The 21,375-nt window shown below is 43.4% G+C and overlaps 1 protein-coding gene across 3 annotated transcripts in view; it reads left to right on the top strand.

Annotated features, from left to right (window-relative positions):
• The window catches only part of Negr1 (neuronal growth regulator 1), a 727,936-nt gene that overhangs the window by 555,108 nt on the left and 151,453 nt on the right, over nt 1–21,375 (top strand). For all 3 annotated transcript variants that reach the window (XM_040751546.1, XM_040751547.1, XM_040751545.1), the window contains exon 5: nt 17,880–18,000. In XM_040751546.1, the coding sequence (XP_040607480.1) occupies nt 17,880–18,000 (121 nt within the window). The remainder of the gene's footprint in view (nt 1–17,879; nt 18,001–21,375) is intronic.

The raw sequence follows: 21,375 nt of genomic DNA, 5'->3' as shown, positions 1-21,375 counted from the left end.
ATGTCCTATTCAAAAGACATCGCTGTGTTTCAGATCTCCCCAACCTCCGCTTCTGGGATTCATTCTCACCACTCTTCTGTGATGGCCCCTGAGTCTTGGAGGCCTTGTTTCAGCATCTTATCATCACTTATTGTTGGCATGCTGGCTAGTTACAGTTCCTGCATCCACCGCCACCCAGGGCAGTAAGAAGCTTCTCTGATGAAGGCCGGGTGCCGTGCTAATATATGAGTAGAATAACATAAAAACATGCATTTAGCCATCTGGTGAAGCTAAATGAATAATCAGAGAATGTTTCCGTGACAATATTGAGTGGATCGAAGAGAAGTTTTGCCAGAATCCTTCTGTATTCCATCTTACTACAGAACAGCTTCCCAAAGACAAACCCTGAAAAAAATTATTTTCTTAAGTCAGTAGACTGAACCACAGAAACCCTAAAATTCTTTCATCAGTGGGCTTCATGTGACGAAAATGGACACTCAACTGAAAGACCTACTGCGTACCACTGATATTTAGTAATGTTCAATAAATGTTTGTCAGTAACTGGCAATAAGGACTTAAACCCAACCTCAGATTTTATAATGTATTTAAGGAGACAATTGCTGTAATTTTTAATAATGGAGCTGCAGTGATGTGCTATGGGGGTGGTCATAATTCAGGAATATAATATCTATAATATGAAATATTTATCTATAATGTTTTATTAATAGTGATGCTATGAGATTATAGCAATCATTGCATAGGTCAGTAAGCGTAATATGGGTCTACAGTTTGTCTTTTGGCATAAAGGTATGAGAAAGGCACTGTTATATGCAGGACGGGCAGCTGTGGCAGGGAGGGGAGCTTGATAATAACGTGTCATGGGGAATGTTCCCCTGTACATATGTTTCTCCTACTGGCTGATGACTAAAACAACATGTGTCCATGGGCACACTTGTGTACAAATAATGAGCATTCACGTGCAGCCTGCATGCATGCTCATGTATGTCATCCGCGAGTGGCCTGCAAGCACACTTCACACACATCACAGTCAGCCTGACACAGGCTGCTTTGGAGTCTTAGAAAGGTGCCTGATGGCCTCTGACAAACCAGCAAGTGCTGGCTGGCTTCAGATGGTGGGAGCACACGGGTGATTGAACTTTTCCAGGTTTTCAGTATCTGCGACATGCTGTGATTTCTCTTCGAGTACCCTCATTTACTTCCAGGGGTCTTTCAGGCATATTACATCATTCTTGTGTTGTGGAGCCAAGAATTAAAGTTTCAAAATATTGAAACACTTGGGGCCTATAAGATACCTCAGCAGGTAAAGCATCCACAACTAAGCCTGAAGACCTGAGTCTAATCACCAGGATACGCACACTGGAAAGAGAAAACCAATTCCTGCAGGTTGGCCTCTGACCTCCACTTGAATGTGTACACACATGCACACACACACACACACACACACACACACACATACACAGACAGACACACACACACACGTATTTTAAAATGACATTATTAATTGTCTTGTGCCTCCCTCCTTACTACTGTCCTAATCTGGCTTTCTATAATGGATTGATTTTTAATACAGAGCTCCTAATTGATACACGATATAAATGTCAATATACATGATATTTCAGATAAAATTTTCTTGTGTATTCCGGTATTATTTCTGTCTTTTATATGTGTTTCTGCCCGGTGAAATTAATTGTTGCCTGAGTCAAACACATCAGGAGCAAAGAAACAGACCTCGCCTGTAAAAGAGGTATTCACCCTCACCTGTTAGTTATGGTGAGAGTTCTTTCTCACTGCACAGGTGACTTGTCCTAAGAAGGTCTTATGGCAGTCTTAATCATGAATAGCATGCCCTGAGTGTCCACTAGTCTCATGCCCTGCACTAAACAGCAAAGGCAGAAAATGAATCTGTGTTGACTTCTGTCTTGCTTTTTCATATGAACAATTTTGCAAGGAGAAAAAGAAAATCCCATCTGATTTCTAGAAATGCGTTATGCCAGATGGAAAGAGAATACTTATTGATAGGAATGAACTATTCTTAGTGTTTACCAAGTGGGAGGATTATTTAATTGCTTATCTTTTGTGTTTGGAGTATAAATAGCTAATCTCACAAAACATTACTCATCTGATCTCAGGCTTCCTACTAAAATATCCTAAGACTATGATATTTTAAATAATTGAGAAAACTTAGATTTAATATTGTGAAATGAGTTTTTTCTGGTAATGGAATATTCTGGAAACTAGAAACATAGCTTGCTGAAATTTGGCAAAAGCAAAAGTATGTGGACAATGCTTTGGCATTTGTAATTAATTTCACAGAAATATTTGTTTAATCAGACAATGTGGTTAATCACCGAGGTAAAATTGAAAGTTACCAACACGGAGTGCTGGTGCAAAAGCCAATAAATTCAGTTCATAATCATTATGTACTTGCTAGCTGTAATAACTTACTGTCCATACCAAATCTTTATAAGCATTGTAATTAAATATAAAATGCACATTAGAATTATTATGAGTAATTAGGGCAACATAACAAGTATGCACGGAAGTCCCAAAGCTCATTAAAACATTAAAAGAGAAAAACCTGTTCTATCCAATGTTCCTGCTTATTCTGTATAGGTAACTCAATGCTGGGCAACCTGAATTTTATTTTTTTATGAATTATGCATTTGGGCCTTTAGTTCAGTTAACAAATACAGGTTTACTTACATTTTGGAAGAAATGGAAGACATGGGTGGGCACTTGTGCACATGCACACACACACACACATGCAAGCAAGCATGCACATACACCACACACACACACACACACACACACACACAAACACACACTGCATCAGATCACAGTAAGATGTATTATTTGATAACATGGCCAGTCCACCTTATAGGATTTCTCTCAGCACGAAGAATGTAAAATCTGGGGCCTGGGGATACCACCACTCAACTGTTAAGAGCTGTTCTACAGATGGCTGGAGATAAGTTCTGAGCTGGATGGCTCATAACCACCTGGAATTCCAGCTTAGGGTGGGTAATGCCTTCTTCTGACCTACGTGGGCACCCAGACACATGTGAACAAACACAGAAAGGCACATGCATAATCTTTAAAATAAAATAATTCTTAAGGAAGATAATGTCAAAGTGCCTTGGTCCATTAGGCTATGGGGCATTCCATGGGACAAGCCAAGCAGCCCTGAGGATGAAGTGGAATGTCTAGCCCAACTTTGTTGTCACACATGTCTCCCACTATGAGCTTCATCTTAAAATATGGTGAACTCAGATCCAGAGCACCAACATTGGGGACGGGCAGGGCACCACAGCTCACACTACTTCAATATCCTCCTCCACCTGGTCTCCTGGGGAAGCAAACAAATTGCTTCTAATATCCTCATTATACACACAAACGACTCAAAACCCCAACTTTCAGTTCACACACAAAGTGAATAGATTACACAAATTCAAATACAATTCAGATTCGGTTAATAAAAGGGCTTTTTTTGGTCAAAATAAACTTGAGATCTTTAACAAGCATATCCATTTATTTAATTGCAGTATTGCTTCCTGTGTCTATAATATGTAATGTCAGGAAAAGCTTTAGCTTTAGATGAAATTACAGGCTAATAATAATAAAGGAATTCCATTTCTAGAACTTTGCTAGTTAAACATCTTTGGGAAATGTGCATTATTAGAAAATGGCATTGTTATACATATTAAGGCATACAGTAAAATATATTTGATTGTTATTTTACTCCTTGAATGCAGTCCACAGTCATCAGAACTCCTTGGGGAACTGAGCTATATATTGAGTTGAAAAAATCTGGAAGGGGGCTGGTGAAATGCATCAAACCACGGCACCACGTGCTAATCAATCCTGATTGATAGGGGAAGTCCTACTGTATATGCACCTCTCTTATCGGTTCATGAATAAAATACTCTGTCACTGGCGTCCAGGCAGGAAGGATTTGTGGGGCTACAGAGGAGGAGAATTCTGGGAAGCGTAGGTAGGTAGACAAGAGTCTCGATGTGATCCAGGGAAGAGAGGATGCGTCAAGTGTTGTCCGGTAAGTCAACCCCATGTGGAAATACATACATTAATATAAATGGGTTAGTAAATAAGACAGAGCTAGCCAATAAGTAGCCCTAGCCACCAGTCAATAGTCTCATAATTAATATAGCATCCTTGTGTTTATTTGAGGCTCAAGAGCTGTGGGACCAGCCATGACAGAAACCTCTCATAACATCTCATAACACCTAATGTCTTTTTTGGTTTTTTTGTTTTGGGTTGGGTTTTTTTTTTTTTGGTTTTTTGAGATAGAGTTTCTCTGCATAGCTTTGGAGCCTCTCCTGGCACTCACTCTGTAGACCAGGCTGGCCTTGAACTCATGGAAATATGCCTGCCTTTGCCTTCCAAGTGCTGGGACTAAAGGCGTGTGTCACCACGGCCCAGCAACACCTGATGTCTTGAGTTCAATCCCCAAAATACACATGGAAGGAAAATAACTGACTCTTTTAAGTTATCCTCTGACCTCCACATACAGTGAAGGCAGTGGGATTGTTGGTGCCAGTGCATGTGTGGACATACACACAGATGTAAACTAACTTTTGAAAGGAAAGTTCTGGGGCAGGGCAGGGGGGCGTGTATTGTAAACAGAACCCAGAGTGGCAGACAGTACTTCATGGAGGTGATGCTACCCTTTGTTGATCACTTTGTCAGCAAAAGTCTACAGCATCTACAGTGTTCCCGCCACCTCGTGGCCATCAAAGATCCCCCACAAATATCACTCCATACCAGGAAGTTCCTCATTCCATCAGTACCTCAAGCTTCTCTATAGTCGCAGTGACTTTAGTTCTTTACCACAGAGGAGGTAAACAGTGAGAAGAAAGCAATAAGAATAAGCATAATAAACATGGAGTTATCAGGTGACATGAGGATATAAGGGTCTGTTCAAGTTGCCGAGCGCAATCCCCATGGTCATGCAGAGCTGAAGGTACCCATGATGGATAGCCTCAGTGTCTGCCCAGGATGTCAAGAACCCCTTCACACCATTCCTGGTTTACAAACCACTCATTCACTGCCATTCCTGATGCCATGGCTATGGTGATATTTTGTTTATGATGTAATAAAGCTTGCCTGAAGATCAGAGTGCAGAGCTAGCCACAACCATAGAAACCAGGCAATGGTGGTCACACCTTGAATCCCAGCACTAAGGAGACAGAGGCAGTTGGATCTCTGTGAGTTCAAGGCCACCCTGGGCTACATAAGAGTGACTCAGTCTAAAAGAGAAACAGAAATCAGACCTTTAATCCCAGCATTTGGGATGTGGAGACAGGAGTGATATGGCTGAGCAGAGAGGAGACTATAAGGCAGGAGGAAACAGGAACACGTTGCAGTCTGAATCTGAGCTGCAGTACAGTTGGGACATTCTGAGGTTTGCTGGGTCATCCCTTTGGTCTGAGCATTGGTGGAGGTGAGAACTCTCTAGTGGCTTGACTGCTTTGCTTTTCTGATCTTCAGCTTGAACCCCAATATCGGTGACTGGAATTTTATTATTCCTGCTACACATGGCCAGTCTGTTCTCTGTGTATATCTTTACTTATATGTTTTCCACTCTGAGCTACTCTGGAATCTATTGTTTCTTTCATACACTTCACTTTACAGGGAATAAAGCAAAACTCTGAGGGCAGACTCACACATCTCTTCGACTTTGGTGTGGAATAAACACTCAACATGAAGTACTTTGGAAACCTGTACCTACAGAAAACTCTCTGGATAATTCCTTGACAAATATTGGCCCCTGCACACACAAACATGTAAGAGTTGCTCTCTCTTCATCCCCACAAATGATGGCATGGGCATGCTACCATGGTAACTACAATATTACAGCAGCAGAGAACAGATACCCCAGTGAGAGGAGGACTCTGTTATTATTTGCTACTAAAGTCAAGTCATTGTGACCATAACTGACTGAAGATCGTCTATAGACACATGGTTGTCTGTCATTCTTTTCTTCTTGAAGTGTATCAGTGGGAACCATACATAAAAAGAAAAAAAACCCAAAAATCTGAGAATCGTCTGCAATTTTCTTACCTGGTTGTGGGGTTCTAACATCCACATTGATTGTGTTCCATGCAATAGTATACAAAACACGATAATGAGAGTCTAATGTCAGCTGTTTTGTTTCAGATCCTTTGCTTCATATCAAACCTAAATGCTGGGTTCAGAAAGTTAATGTGTATCTGTGTGGGGAGGTGGTGGTGGTATGTGTAAAGATATAAAAATGTAAGACAATATTGTACAGTAAAACTTACCAAAACTGTGAGGCGCGCACAGTGCTAGAGAATTTGAGAAATGATGGGGTTTTGTTTTTGTTTTGTTTTGTTTTGTCCAACACTAGATGATTTAAGCACACAATGCCGTAGGGAATGCTTGTCTCAGGCTAGAGGTCTGGCATTAGGATGACTTCCACCTAGATTCTTATGGATTCTAGTCTACCCCGAAACTATCATGGACACCAGTACTTTATTTTTTTATTTAAAGCTTGTCTGATTCTACACAAAGTTCGTGTCTGGGCACAGTACGTTGGTGACTGCTCCACGTGCACAGGGTGGTGGCCCAGACGTCTCCATCTCCTCTGATGCACGCTGTTTCAGCGTGAGGAGCTAGCTTCTCACTGGCCCCCTCAGCTTGTTGTGTCTACATGTTGTCTTCAGTGCAGCATGCCCAGTTTTTCTGCTGAAGCATTTAAAATCCCCCATGCCCGCAGTGCATGACCTTGTTCGTGGCCTCATGACATCACCCGTTATTCGGAACTCGGGCTCAGTTCAGCAGAGATCTGTGAAGCTCTAGAGCCTTGCTGCCCACCATCCCCAAGACCACACTGCATCGTTTTCCCTGCGCCTTCCCCAAGGCCTTTTAAACTGTGATGCTTGAGAAGCCCCCTTCAAGGCCTTTATGCGTGACACGGCTCAATCTGCGATGCCCACTGTCTGAGTCTCTGCATGGTGGCCTACTTCCTTATTTCCTTGCAGCCTCTGCCCTTTATAAACCATCACTCCCCATACGGAATAAGAACCCCAATGACCTCTACCCATGACCTCTTCTGTCTTACAAGTCTTACTCCCCAAACCAATAATTACCACATCACAGTTTTTTATCCTTTTATATAGTAATTGTCACTCCCCTGGCTAGAATATGTAGTCCACCAGGAAAGACCCCATCAAACAGTCCCATGTCCTTATAGCAATGGTTGAAATTAGACCTTTGATAAATCCTAGTACATCATGATTGTTGGATGGCTTTTTTTAAAAAGAGTAACTATTCAGTTCCTTGTACCATAAAATGCTTGCCATGTTGACCTAGTCCAGGAAGGTGTCCTAACTGCAGTTCTCTGGCCTGAGAAGAACAGTCCTGTGGCATTGCCATTGTGTGCCTTGTTGGGTCCAGCAGGCCTGTCCAATTTGCGCCCGAGAAGGGGAGTGTGGATTGAGGAAAGGAACACATGAGAGACAGAAGATAGAGTCTGGAGGGCACCGTGTGAATACTAGGATCCACCCTAAGTTTATTGCTACAAGTTCTCATATACCCCAACCAAATGGGGGGGGGCTGAGAGAGAAGGCAAAAGGACTTCCTTACCAATGATACAAGAAAAAGACTTAATTAATTCCTTAATTCTCAAAACGTCTAGCATACACACCTCAGACTACACCTCTTGCTATCAGGCCTTGAGGATTAATACATCTAGTATCCACACCTTAGACCTTTAGGTCTTAGGTCTTAAACCTTGACAGAGCAAAGACAGGTTTGAACTCTTCTGACCTTAAGTCAGTATGGAATGGTGCCACTTCTATGGGCCCCAACAATGCTTAAAGCAGTTCTTGTATTTTTAAACACAAGAATTGAGTGTCTCGGGACATGGAACATGGAAATGTTTTCTGAAGGCAGCGGTGAGCTGGTTGTAGAGCTATTGTAGAACAAAGCTTTTCAGAGTAGGAGCTGCAAACACAGGATCTAGGAGTTTGCACTGAGGGGCACCAGAGAGATTGAGATCAGGGAGAGGGTGTCAGGTGTACGAAATAGAATCTTGTGGTCTGGACACTTCCTGGAAGTTTATCTATGTGTTGTTCTTGCTGACATGGGGCTTCTTTTTATCAGTCATACTTTTACTTTCTTGACACACTCTTCAGTTGTCAAATTACTTTGCTGTCAGGCTTTTTTTGTTTGTTTGTTTTTTGTTTTTTGTTTTTGTCACACCATGTTTTCATTTAATCACCTAGGTGTTGAGTGTACCCTTCCTTGCGAGCCACCTAGGTCCTGCCACAGTTGCAGTCCCCAAATAACTCACAGGACACTATGTTAATTACGAAACTGTTGGCCGTTTGCTTGGTTTCTTACTGGCTAGCTCTGACTTAAGTATTTAACACATAATTGTTAATCGGAGAAAGGGTCCAGACCTCTTACTTCTATGATGGCTGCATGATGTCTGTCTATGTCTACTTTTCCCAGAATCCTCCTCGACTCCTAGTCCCCACCTATCTTGCTTCCCTATTGGCCAATAGTGCTTGCTTTTGTTTTTCCTTGTAAAATATCCCTAGTCCCAAATAAATTCACACCACCTCATTTGGAAAGCCTCGTGTTTGCACCCAGCATCCTCCCACGTCTTCTGGTTTCCAGTGACTCACTGTTTATAGGTGGCGTACCTCCTGCCTGCCTTCTGCGCTCCTCCTTTTCCTCCACCCTCATTGACTTCTCCTCCTACGTGAGCAGGACAGCGAGCACGTATGTCTGAAATGAGGATAAAGAACTGCCTCTACAACTGATCCCACTTCCTACTTAGATTCCTGTCTGTGGTCCGGACCCTTTGCACTCTGAACATGTGGGAACCCCACAGCACAGCTTCCCCCAGAAGGCAGACGTGGGCTGATGGGCAGTTTACACCTCAACACACAGTAGGCAATGTGGTTCTGGTCAAGAGACTCATTTTCTCACTAGGGGCAGGTTCACGTGTCAGTGTGAGTCTGGCCTTGAGCTCATTTGCCTGCAGTGCTCATGATCTGCTCCTGCTTCTGGGCTCCTGCACATCTGAGTGATGGAAGCCACCAAACAGGCGGTCCTCAATGGACTGCATGCACCCTGTCAAAGCATGAGCCAGAGACCTCCCCTCCCCAGAGAGGCTTCTCGTCAGGTGTCTGGTCACAGCAGTGAGCAAAGTAACCAATACCCTAAGGAATTGGTGTTTTTTTTTTAATTTGGGAGATATTCTTCAAGGGACACATTGTCTGTAATCTTGTTAGACTTCTTCCCTCTTCCCTCAGGCATTTGATGTAGAGGGCAGAAGGGAGAAATGAATAGTTTACAACCCCTTTCTATGATATGAATTGCATTTTTTCTTTAATTTCTCTTTTTTCCTTCTAGATACTCGGAGGGTTTTCTTTTTCTCTTCCTGTAAGGCTGTGTGTGGAAGAGGATTCCTTAGAATGCATTAGCCATATGAATTATTCATTTCTCAGAATTAAACAATTTAATAACTGAATTTTAATCAACTTCTTAATGTTCTATTTTAAGATTATTGAAGGCCACAGTAACCAGAGGAAAGAATGAACCATTCAGTCAACTAAGAACTGATTCTATCCTTATTCTGGAGGACAGAAACCACTCCGGCCTACAGTTCCTTCCCGGGTGCTTTGTATTTACAGTCAGGATTTTGGGTAAAGCTGAGGTCAGATGGAAAATGATCCCCACAAGGACCTCAAAGAAGGAGTCCATCTATCATCAATCTTTACTGGTGTCGTTGTTCAGGCTAGGAACAAGAATCTTAGACATGCGAAATCCAGAGCAACTGCATTTTGCCACTGACACCAGTCTTTCTTTAAAAAACATAGTGTTATTTAGAATGATAAACAAAAGTTCTTTTTTATGACACTTTGTCAATTCTGAGGGAGTGTCATACAATGTGTCTTGATCAGATTCACCTCTTTCTAATTCCCCACAAATCCTCACAGATCACTCATTTCCTTAGTATCCCCTTGACTATCTCTCTGCCAGTGTCCTAATCCTCTGGCTCCTCAAATCTTTCCACCTCCTCTTCCAGGATGCTCCCCAAAAGCTTAAGTGTAGGGGTTTTGCTGTAAGTGTCTTAATTAGGGCCAGAAACTTTCTCCTGTGGAAAGGAAAATAACCTCATCAAATACTTAACTGAGTCAATGCATTGGTTTTGAAAAGCCCAAGCAAAGGAAATCCCCCAGCACAACACATGTCTTTCTAAAAGGTGTGCTTTTGGGCTACGTGTATTTTTTGATATTCTATCTTGTTCTGAAGCCTAAATTACTTATTCCTTGGCCAAATAAGTGTAAGGCAAAGTCTAACTGACCTGGCTCCTAAATAGACCAGCTACTAAAATGTGGGATGCATGTGGAGCTCTTGGAGGGTAAAAAAAGTAGTATCCTAGATCAGCTTCTAGTTGAGTTAATTACTGGCCTCTAGTACGAGGAAGACACACTTTTACAAATCAGCTTTGCTTTCTGTCTGTACCTTGACACAGTCCACGTTCAGTGAGCACGCGTGGCCATGGTTCTCTCTCCCCACCCCCGGAGATAGCTCCTGCTTTAGATGTTTTTATTGACTTCCAACTCAGTGCCAAACACTAAACTAAGTCCTTCAGGGATTGCCTTGTACTGCCTGGACAGCAGTTTGGGAAAGCAGGTAGCACTTATTTTACAGATGAAGAAACTGAGATCTAGAAGCATTTATCTTAATTAGTGTTAGAGCCGCACACAACAGCAAGTGGAGACTCCTGGCCACATTACGTCACCACTGTCTACAATTTTAATCTCGGAGGAAAGCTGAAGGTGAAGGCTGACCAGAAGTTGAAAGCAATGCTAAAGTCCCCAAACCATGCAGATAAGTCTTCAACTGTACCTTTGCTTTGATTTTTGTTATTATTATGATGATATGAATTCCTCACACCCCTTTCCCATCAGTAATAGCAACGCCTGGTTCTTGGCTCCCTTTGAAGTTAAATATGTTTATAAACCAAGGACATATTTTCTTTTGAAGTCTGCTGATCTGTGCTTTCTCTGTGAATCAATAAACTCTGAAATATTGTTGGTATTTGTGCACAGAGATTCTGCTGTCTTCAGAGAAAATGTTTTCAGTTATCACTGTTATCATTGTCCTCATCTGTGATGGTAATACAGTGAAGGGCTATGGTACAGCAGCTATATGTTACAACATGTTCCTAACTGACCAAGCCCTCAGCTAGAATTCCACCACTGTGTGTATGCATGAGCAGGCATGCGTGCGCACACACACACACACACACACACACACACACACACACACACACACACACACGGGACTGACCTTGTCTTCTGTGCTGTGATTTCTGGCAACTTTGATTTATTTTCAGAAACTGCTTTATTTTAATCCACAAGTTCTGGAATCCCAGCCAAAAGGCCTCATTGTTTTCTTGCCTACACAGTTTCTGTCAGGATGATTCTACCCATTGTCCTTTTCTTGGGGGAAACCTACACTCCCCGTTCCTCCTTGGGCATGCTGCCTTACTGCAGTTATTTAATGCTCTTCCCTTATCACTGTTAATCTTTCTGAGGTAAGTGGATTTGGTGTCAACTTTTAGCCATTGAGTAACACAAGTTGCATTTCACCTTCCTTGGCTTAGGGAGTCTACTAGAGTGATTCTTTGGCATACATGTGTCTTTTTTATAAGAAGGCCATAAGCAGCCAGATCACCCACTGAGGATGGAGAAAGACAGGAAGATCTTTGGGCTATTGTCGTGTCACCAGGGAAATGAGCCCGATTAGACTGTTAAGCACCAAGCAGAGCATTTCTGCTGTCTGCACCTGCACAGCCTGGAGTTTTGGTGACGAACCTTTTCATTATCTTCTTCCTGAAGTGACTGGCTACACAACTCAAGGAACTAACCCCACGGAGACAATGAAAAGGAAAGGCTCCTCTTTGCGGGACATCTAATCATACAAGTGTTGAGCAGCACCTGTTTGACTTTGGTGCTGGCTCTCCCTGACATCTGCTCTCGGCATTTACCTCACATCTGTCTAGTGACGCTGTTCAGAAATTGGTATTTTTTCAGCTGTGTTTCTGCTACGGCTCATAGGCGGGTGTGACTTGGCAAAGAGCACTGTGCTCAAACGTGTCCAAGGAGCTCACAAGGAACGCCGTTGTACCCATAGAATCTGAGGGCTCAAGCACTGGCTTCCTTGCCGCTTTAGTGTTTTAGGAATGTTGCATTTGAATGGATTCAAACAGTTTCTATGAGAGGAAAAGCAAATCCTCAAACACAAGCACTTGACAGCATGTGTGTCCACCATTTTGCTACAGTTTACATGGCCGGCACAGAGCAGACACTCACAGAGTAGTCACTCGGTTTAATCATTTTCCAGGGTAGAGACTAATCTATTTTCTTAACCTTAGAACATTTTAGTGTAGAATTACTAATCTGGACAGGTTGGAACAGCATATTTATGGTTATAGCTGTTACGCGGCTTGAGTTGGAAATTTAATGGGGCACAGTGGTTGTCAAGCAAATGGGTGACCCTTCCCCTCAGTGAAAATACTTGCGACCTCTTCCTTACTCAAAGTCACTAAAGGCTGCATGACTCATAAGCACGGGAAGCCCGTGGAACCCAATTCTGCTACAAGTTATGGGTCAAATGGCCAAAGACAAGGTATTGAACTAACAGACCAGAATACGTCTTAAGAAATATGTCTACACAATGGAGTACTATTCAGCAGAAAAAAATAATGGAATCATGAGATTTGCAGGCAAATGGATGACACTAGAAGAAACCATCCTGAGTGAGGTAACCCAGTCACAAAAAGAGAAACATGGCATGTACTCTCTCATATATGGATTTTAGACATAGATCTGGGGAGTGCCAGCCTACAATCCTATGGCCAGAGAGTCTGGGAAACAGAAACTTCATTTAGTGGCTGATCGAAGAAGAGGCAGACTCCCTTGGTTAAGTACTGAGCTGAACTCAAGAAAGCCAGTAACAGAGAGGGAGGACTGATGATCAAAGGGATTAAGACTGGGCTGGTTTAACCCCAGAAACAGCTGACCAGACAAAGGTTAACTCTTGAATCCCAGGCATCAGCCTGGGAATCCAGCATGGGACTGATCAAGACCCCCTGAATCTGGGTGTCAATGAGGAGGCCTAGGGAATCTATTGAGCCTTGGGTAGCAGATCAGTACACATCCCAAGTATACACACAGACTTTGGACTCCCATAGAACAATGTGAGGTGTACTCTCACCCTGAACTCTTGGGGAAGGGTCTAGGCCCTGCCCTATATGAAATGACAGACTATGGACACCCCCATGGAGGGCCTCACCCTCCCTGGGGGAATGAGGGGATAACGGGGGGGGGGCTTGGGGGGAGGGCACGGGAAGAGGGGAGGGAATGGGAGAGGGACCTGGAACTGACTTGTGAAGCAACCTTGTTTCTTATCTAAATTTAAACTGGAAAATAAAAGAAAAAAAATGTGAAAAAAAAGAAAAAAAAGAAATATGCAACCCTTAAGTAGCCAATATAAAACCTTCTGGAATTCTATGATCATAATATTTGCACTGCCAGTGTGGCATCAGTCTTCCTGACGTCCTCAGAAATTTCTGGGAGTCTAAACAGACTACTAGGGTTTGAAGCACCATGAGCCTGGGATTTCCCTAAATCATCCAGCTGCTACTGACCAACTAGTCAGGTCCAACTATGACCAGTGATGTGTTAATTATTTTTCACAAATCCCACATTCTCTTTGGAGTGACCCATGAATTTCTTGTCATTCTGAGGGACGTCAGGCCAGCTCCCAACAATCCTGCCCACTCTGTTCCTTTCCTTTGGCATGCTGTTCCAGCCAGAAGTCAACGACTCTTCACAGACTTCAGCAAATGCCACTCTTCTGCTAAAACATCTGCCAAACCTCTTTTCCATGGCACAGCATCCCAAGTCACTAGGCTGACCTTTCAGAAGCTGCAAAACCCAGCTCACAGAAGCATGCACAGTGTTTCCCCTCAAATATGTCCTTGAAGCGGTTGACTGTTCTCTGGACTTTGAGAAGGTAATCTTGACTCTTATGCCTGTTTCACTAATGTGTAGGCCCCTCTCACAGCTGCTTTTACCACAGTTTGATTCTCCACACAACTCTTAACCACAAGAGTAAGGAGCTCAGCCATCAGTTCATATAAAAGAGATCCTTCTTCCTTCAAACTGCTTCGTGTGCATTGGAGTTCATGTCCAGCTATACAGGGCACGTTTACTGTTGTTTCAAGAATTTTCTACTGATGGAAAGATGAATAATTAGACTAACCACGTCCCCCACAAAGTCTTTGCAAAAGATATACAATGGCATTGAAACACAAATATGAATTTCCATATTCCTAAGGAAAATCAGTAGAGACTTGAGCTCACGGTATAACTGTTAGACATGGAATGTCTGCGAGAAGCCATCTCCACACTTAGGGTCCCATGGCTCTCAGTTCTGTGTCTCTCCACCACCCAATATGTACTTGGGACATTTTCTAACACCCGTTTCTATTAATTATTGATGCAGTTCCAATGTGACATGGTACGTGTCTGTGCGGTCACTGTCCTTGAGAGCTGCCTACTTTGTAGCTCCCAGACAGGGTACTGTCTCTTTAATGCTGGCTGTCAAGAACCCAGTGCCCAGCCATCTGCACACTGGACTGTATAAAAGCCTTTTAATGGTGAATTAGGTTTTTATTTTGGTTCATTACGCCTGGGTTTTCAGGCAATGTTTGGGATTTCATGCGTTTGTTTGTAATGAGTCATGGGCCCCCTTGACAAACGGGAGACTAATTTCACTAACCCTACCATCAGCAGAAGCCTCTGACAGAGGCCAGTTGCATATGGTTATTTTGTCTTCAGTGATGACAGTTGGAAATCATAAGAGACTGTAGCCTGTTATCATGATGAAGGCAGGATAGGGAAAGCCTCTGAGAACCGTAGGCAAGATGCCTCACCTCACCTCTCTCAAGCCGGCAGTCACGTAACCACTGACGGGTGAGAAGCAGTGCAGTAGGTGCCTCATGTGTCTTCAGCTGCGTCCTCCAAGACAACATGAATCTGTACTCAAAATGAAAGTTATGGATTGTTGAATCGCTCCTTATATTGGATTTCTGTCCCTATATGCACATTCATATATTTAATTACAAGTACACATATATTCATATTATTCCCTCATTCAAAATCCCCTCATAAACACTTTCATTATTTTCACTTTTATTAAAACAATTAAATTTTATTAGAATTATTACCTTGCATTTTTTCCTTAGAATATAACTTAAAACTTTACTATATAGAATAAAATTACTACAGATGATAGAGGTGTTATTGTTTCAAAATGAAGTACCAGGAATAGAAAAATGATTAATGTAGCAGATATTTTAAAAGGAAAGATAATTTTACTCATGTAAGAATGATTACTCTTTCCATATTCACAAGATACTGGAATCAAACGTTAAAGCCTCCATGTTTCATTGCTTTCTACAGAAACCCTAAATGTATCTCTAGTGGGCACTTAACCAGAACGTACTTTTAAATTACATGTACATCAAGTTTCTAGTCCTAGGAACTACTGTGTGGTGTCATGTAGAATCTGTTATATACAAACCTTATTCAATATGTAGGTACTCATGAGAAGATGTTTTCATCCAACTCTTAAGATCCCCCTGAGAATCTTCTCCCTGACCATTCCCATCACACTGTGTGGGTGTTATTTTCTTCCTGATGGTTCCAATCACACTGTGTGGGTCTTCTCTCCTGTCTGACCACGCCCATCACACCGTGTAGATATCCTGGCAAATCTTCCATTGTTCGCGGCCAATCGCCCTCACACCCTGGTGCCTTCACATCTTATTTTCTACTGTCTGGAAGTCCTGTTGGTCCCCAACTCTCAATGGATCCCATGCACTTTGCACCAAACCCATTTCTCTTTCCTGTGCGTCACCACAGTGCGCCCCCCGTAGGGGACAGCTCCCATTCCCAAGATACTGTCCATGCCCCAGGAGTATGTGGGACAGGTGAGGATAAAAGGGGAAGGGAAATCAAATTTCTCTCTCTTGGATCTTGGCCGCTGCAGGGACCATAGAGCTCTTCCCAGTATGCGATTTCTATATTTAATAAAGTATCTCAGACCTCCTTTTCAGGTAGCACAATATACATCATCAACCCCCTCAGAGCAGTCCCCAAAGCCTCCCTCCTCTTCCCTTCTGGACTCAGACAGGCCCTTCCTCAGCACAGCATCTTACAAATACTGTAAATCACAAGCCAGGTAATATCCCTGTGTTATGGTGTACCATTTTTTTTAAAGATCTCCAAGGACCCTTAAAGTTCTTCCTGGTCTCCATCCCAGACCCATTTTGACCCTATCCCCTCTTTGTTACACCAAGATAGGAATTACTGTGGCTTCAGGGTCTCACAGCTTAGCTATTATCTCTACCTGGGAGGCTTTCCTCAGATATCCACAAAAGCTAGCACACACAACCCCATCTACCCCTTAAAGGCCCTTCCTTCCTTCTCGGGGAGGACTCACAGTTTCTACGTTCACTCACACCGGAAAGGAAAGGACACATGAGATGTCTAGACAAAACTGCATTGCATTCATGGCTCTGAGAATACTGCTGTGAGGGTCAAACTCAGGGCCCCAGGGAAGCTAGCGTGTGCTGGTTCCAACGCCACGACGCACACCACAGTCCATTTGTCCCTTTCTAACACTGTGCATTTTACTCAAGCCCTTTAACTCTGACATTTACTGTTTGCAGCCTGTCTCCTACTCACCCATCCTGTATATGACTCCTGTTCAGTTGTTTTAGGAATCCGACTCAGTCGTTCTTTAAGGAACCGTCCGGCACATGTTGAAGGCTCCGTAACCATTTGGTGGCCAAAGTTTACGGTTTCATCGATTCCAGTAAACCACTCAGTGAAGGAGAGAGAGCTGCTTTAGCGGGAGCCACAGTGAGGCCTAGGGAGGACACAGACTCCGAAACGGGCTTCAGAGCTTTGATGTCCATGTCGGAGAGCGCATCTGGAGACAGAAAACAATGTCACAAAGTCACTCATAGCAAAAGACAAGGAAGGCATCCCGAGATCAACCATGGTTGAATTCAAATTCTGCACCTAAGTGGCTGTCTCACCCTTATACAGTCTTTAATGTCTCTGAACTTAGGTTGTCTTATTGGTAAAATGGGAATAATGTCAACCAAGCTCAGAGCATCACGCAAGGAAATCGAGAAGCTGGAGCTGGGGCAAGCGCCAGCTGCCCAGTGATCGCTCAATAAAGGGGAGTTAGATGGAGTGCTGTTTGACCGGGATACAGATGAGGTGCTCACCTCACTGTGCTACTTTTCCAATAGAAACCCAGCCAAAATGTATTGCATTTACTCTGTACTCCCCGAGAACATTCATCTATTGTCCAACTTGAAAAATGGAGCTGAAAATGACTGGTTTGGCCTGCTGTTTGAAGTATAAAAACACAGGGCCTGGAATGCACTGAACTGCCAGGCACGGGATTGCTTTGAAGGCAGAAGGAATAGAATCGTGTGCGCGCGCACATGCGCGCGCGAGTGTGTGTGTGTGTGTGTGTGTGTGCGTGTGTGTGTGTGCGCGTGTGCGTGTGTGTGCGTGTGTGTGAGTGTGCGTGTGTGTGTGTGAGTGTGTGTGCGTGTGTGTGTGCGTGTGCGTGTGTGTGAGTGTGTGTGTGTGCGTGTGTGTGTGCGTGTGCGTGTGCGTGTGCGTGTGTGTGTGTGTGTGCGCATGTTTGCTTGTGTGTGTGCCATCTCTGCTGAAAATTACTCCTCTTTACCCACCAGGGTGTCTTTTGTTTTTTTGTTTCTTTTCCAGTTGCGCCTACGATTCAGGAAATTAAATCTGGCACCGTGACCCCAGGACGCAGCGGACTGATAAGATGCGAGGGTGCAGGTGTGCCACCGCCGGCCTTCGAATGGTACAAAGGAGAGAAGAAGTAAGGGTTTTTGCGAGCGCGGCTGTGTTTCAAGCACTCTGAGCCTATGTTTGTGTTCCGATACTAAACTCTCAGCAAATTTCTGTAACCGACTAAAGCGAACCTCAGCATCCTCCCACGGGCAAATCAGGGTAGGAGGTCCATGCAGGGGCTGAGGAGCTAATAGCTTTGCAGGAGAAATGTCCACATTGGTTCCTGCAAAATCGGAGATGCCTGTAGATCCCCCATTGCTGATACCTCTCCCTGTCTCTCTCTCTCTCTTCTCCTAGCAACCATGTTTACTTGAAAGGCAGCATGCCTCTCAGGGGCTTTGGGCATGGATTACACAAGAACACTTCAAAAGCAACTGGGTCTGAAGTCTGTACTCTGCTACCTTAATGGGCCAGAACCCTTCTCGTGCCTTACTCTACCATGAGAAAGGTTAATGTTTTGTTTTACGGGCTCATGTGTCAACATTCTCTCATCGTCAGGCCTGTAGAGGAGAATTTGCTCGTGGAGACAGGACTAAGCAAAGGAATTTCAAAGCTGCTTTTTTTTTAACTTCTGCTTGGTATGGCTGTGCCCTCGGGATATCCCAGAAATCTTGTCAAGGGCTTTTTGAGCAAGGGAAGATATGAGCCAACAGATTTCACTTTATTTCCCAGCAGTAGACTCATTCAAACCTCTTCAGTAGCTCTCACCAAGCCCAAAATGAAGACCACTGTGGGTTAACTGGAGGCTATAATACGGGAGGGAGTGTGTATTGTCTCTATAGATCTGTATTTTCCTTCAAATCTAAAGAATATAGCCTAGAAAAAATGTCCAGTGGAACTTTGTTAAACTGCCATTTTTAAGTCTACATATTAAAATAAGTACCAGCTGTCATTCCAGTGAACAACTGTGTGTGGGATTTACACACTCAGACCATAATCATAACTACTTTTAGCATCTGTGAGGAAAGCCATTGAAACCACAGAACTTGCATGTTGTCGTGATGAATGGGCAAGGGGATTATGCAGACAGGTGTCTGGGCTTTGTTGTATTTGTATGTGAATAGTGTGTGAATTTACATGTGTGTGTGTAAGTATGCTCACCCCTAGGTGTACATGTGGAAGTCAAAAGTCCATGCCCAGGTTCATTCCCTCTCCACCTAACAGGCATTGTTGGCGAACTATCCGCCTGGTTTGCAAGGATATAGCCTCTCACTGAGCCAGAATTTGCCATTTTGACTGGGAAGGTAGACTCCTCCTGCCTCTGACTTCCCAGCTATGACAGTAAGGACATCTCCTGCCACTCGTGACTTTTCCTGGGCAATGAGCATGGACCCTCATGACTATCAAGCATTTTACCTTTTACCTGTTTCCTTATCCTTATGCTTTTGAAATCAGAATCAAAAGTTGAAGACAGCCTTCCACACCAACAGAAAGTTTATCTCTATCATGAGGGGTGTCCCCATCATGCTTTGTTCTAAGTTACTATGGTTTTTGCCTCGGTGTTTGGAAATATTTCCTATGTGCTTCTAGTCATTGGGAGAGTTCCAGATTCTAAATCACGTCACTCATTAACATGCTATCCACAATTCTCAATCTTCCTGTTATATATTTTATAGGGGACTCCATGGTTTAAATGCAGTGGATTTAGATGAGCTGGCGTATAGTTCCCCTCAGTCCATGCTCTGAGTTTGTGCATACACCGAAACAGGCTGTGTTGTGTTCTGGAAACCTAGTCTGGAAAGCTCATTTGTGGTGATCTGTGTGATCACTGTCCTCAAGAGTGCTACTCTGTTCTCTGAAAGTCAAAACACTTCCTGCTCAGACACAGTCTTGTCGTGATGCCCAAGAAATATCTGTGAGCATGAGGCACATCTTGGCAATGTCCGTGGTAAATGGAGACTCAATTCTTCCTTCCATTAAGACATCTCTGCCAGACCCCCTGAGCCTCCTGTTCTACAGAAGGCAGTTAGACACTGATTAAGATCGTCTTACCTGTCTTCAAAATGCAGATTTTGATCTGTAGCAATTAGTTCCTAAAAGCTAACAGTAAGAATCACCTGTCCTCCAAATATGAGGTCCTTTGTTGGTGCCCACCTCATTTTTCAATGGCCTGCAATTCTCTGGGGCCATAACCTCTCTTAAATCCTTTAAGCATTGACAAAAAGGCTACAGTGATCCTGGAGGACCTTGGCAGCCTATAGCAAATGTAGCAACGGGATAGTCAATGCAGGCACAAAGCTTCAGTCCTTATTGGAGAAATGGACTGTAGAACCACAAGGAAAGTAGGTTGATTCTCCCACCAATCAACGTTTCCAACATACACACACATACACACACACACACACACACACACACACACACACTCACACCTACAGAATATGTCAAAACCAGGGACACATATGAAAGGTAAAAATACAGTTAGTCCAGAGGGCAGTGTACAGCTATCACTGTTTGAGTTATAGATGAAGAGACATCCAAACTCCCAAATACTGCTAGAATCATTTCCTCTCAAATTGCTATAAAGCAGTTCAGACCTGGAACTCGGGAGAGCCAAGGACCTGCCCACAACACCTGTCTGCACATAGGCGATCTGCCTTGATGGCCTGGGCTGTCCAGATGTTTCGAGCAAAGATCACCCATTGCTCTATGGAGGTGGCCCTCTGAGCTGCCGATATAGATGCTCATTCATCAGGGAGAGTGACAACGGGTGCTGATTCTCTTCCTTCTGCTTGCAGAAAACAAAGCCTTTCCTACGCATCTGCACATGTTGGGGCAGTTGGTGGTAGAGCTGGGGGTCTCATAAACCTTCAGGAAGAGTTCATGGGGTAAAACCCTTTACCCCGCGACTCAGGAAAGCTCTGCAGTCTATCAAAACTGGCTTGAAAAGTCAAAACACCAAGCAACAGCATTTCAGGTTGATGACCAATTTGCAGAACAAAAGACGGCTCACAGAAACACTCTAATAATGCCCAATGATTGTAGTGAAGGACACAGGAACAAAATGAAATTAGGATACATGACGCAGGAACAGACATAGTAGGTTTCAGAGTTTCTTCTAAACCACCAGGACCCTATCCAGGAGGAAGCTTCTGTCAGAGACGCCCATCAGGATGAAATAGTTCTTGCAAGCTCTTTGCTTCCCAGAGATCACTTGTGACCCTTCTATAAACATTCAGAAATAATCTACATTGAAGTTTTACTTGCATTTAAGAAAACACAAATAAATTGCCAGTGATAAATTTTCACTCAGATAAACACACAAACATGCATGCGTACTCATGCACATGCACACATATGTACACACACATGTACACACTTACACATGAATATGCACACACAGAGACACATGCACAGACACACACACACACGCATTCACACATAGATGCACATGTGTGAACACACA

Source organism: Mesocricetus auratus, unplaced genomic scaffold, assembly GCF_017639785.1.
Source record: "Mesocricetus auratus isolate SY011 unplaced genomic scaffold, BCM_Maur_2.0 Super-Scaffold_100009, whole genome shotgun sequence".
Classification (NCBI taxonomy): domain Eukaryota; kingdom Metazoa; phylum Chordata; class Mammalia; order Rodentia; family Cricetidae; genus Mesocricetus; species Mesocricetus auratus.
This window is presented reverse-complemented; position numbering and strand designations above follow the sequence as displayed.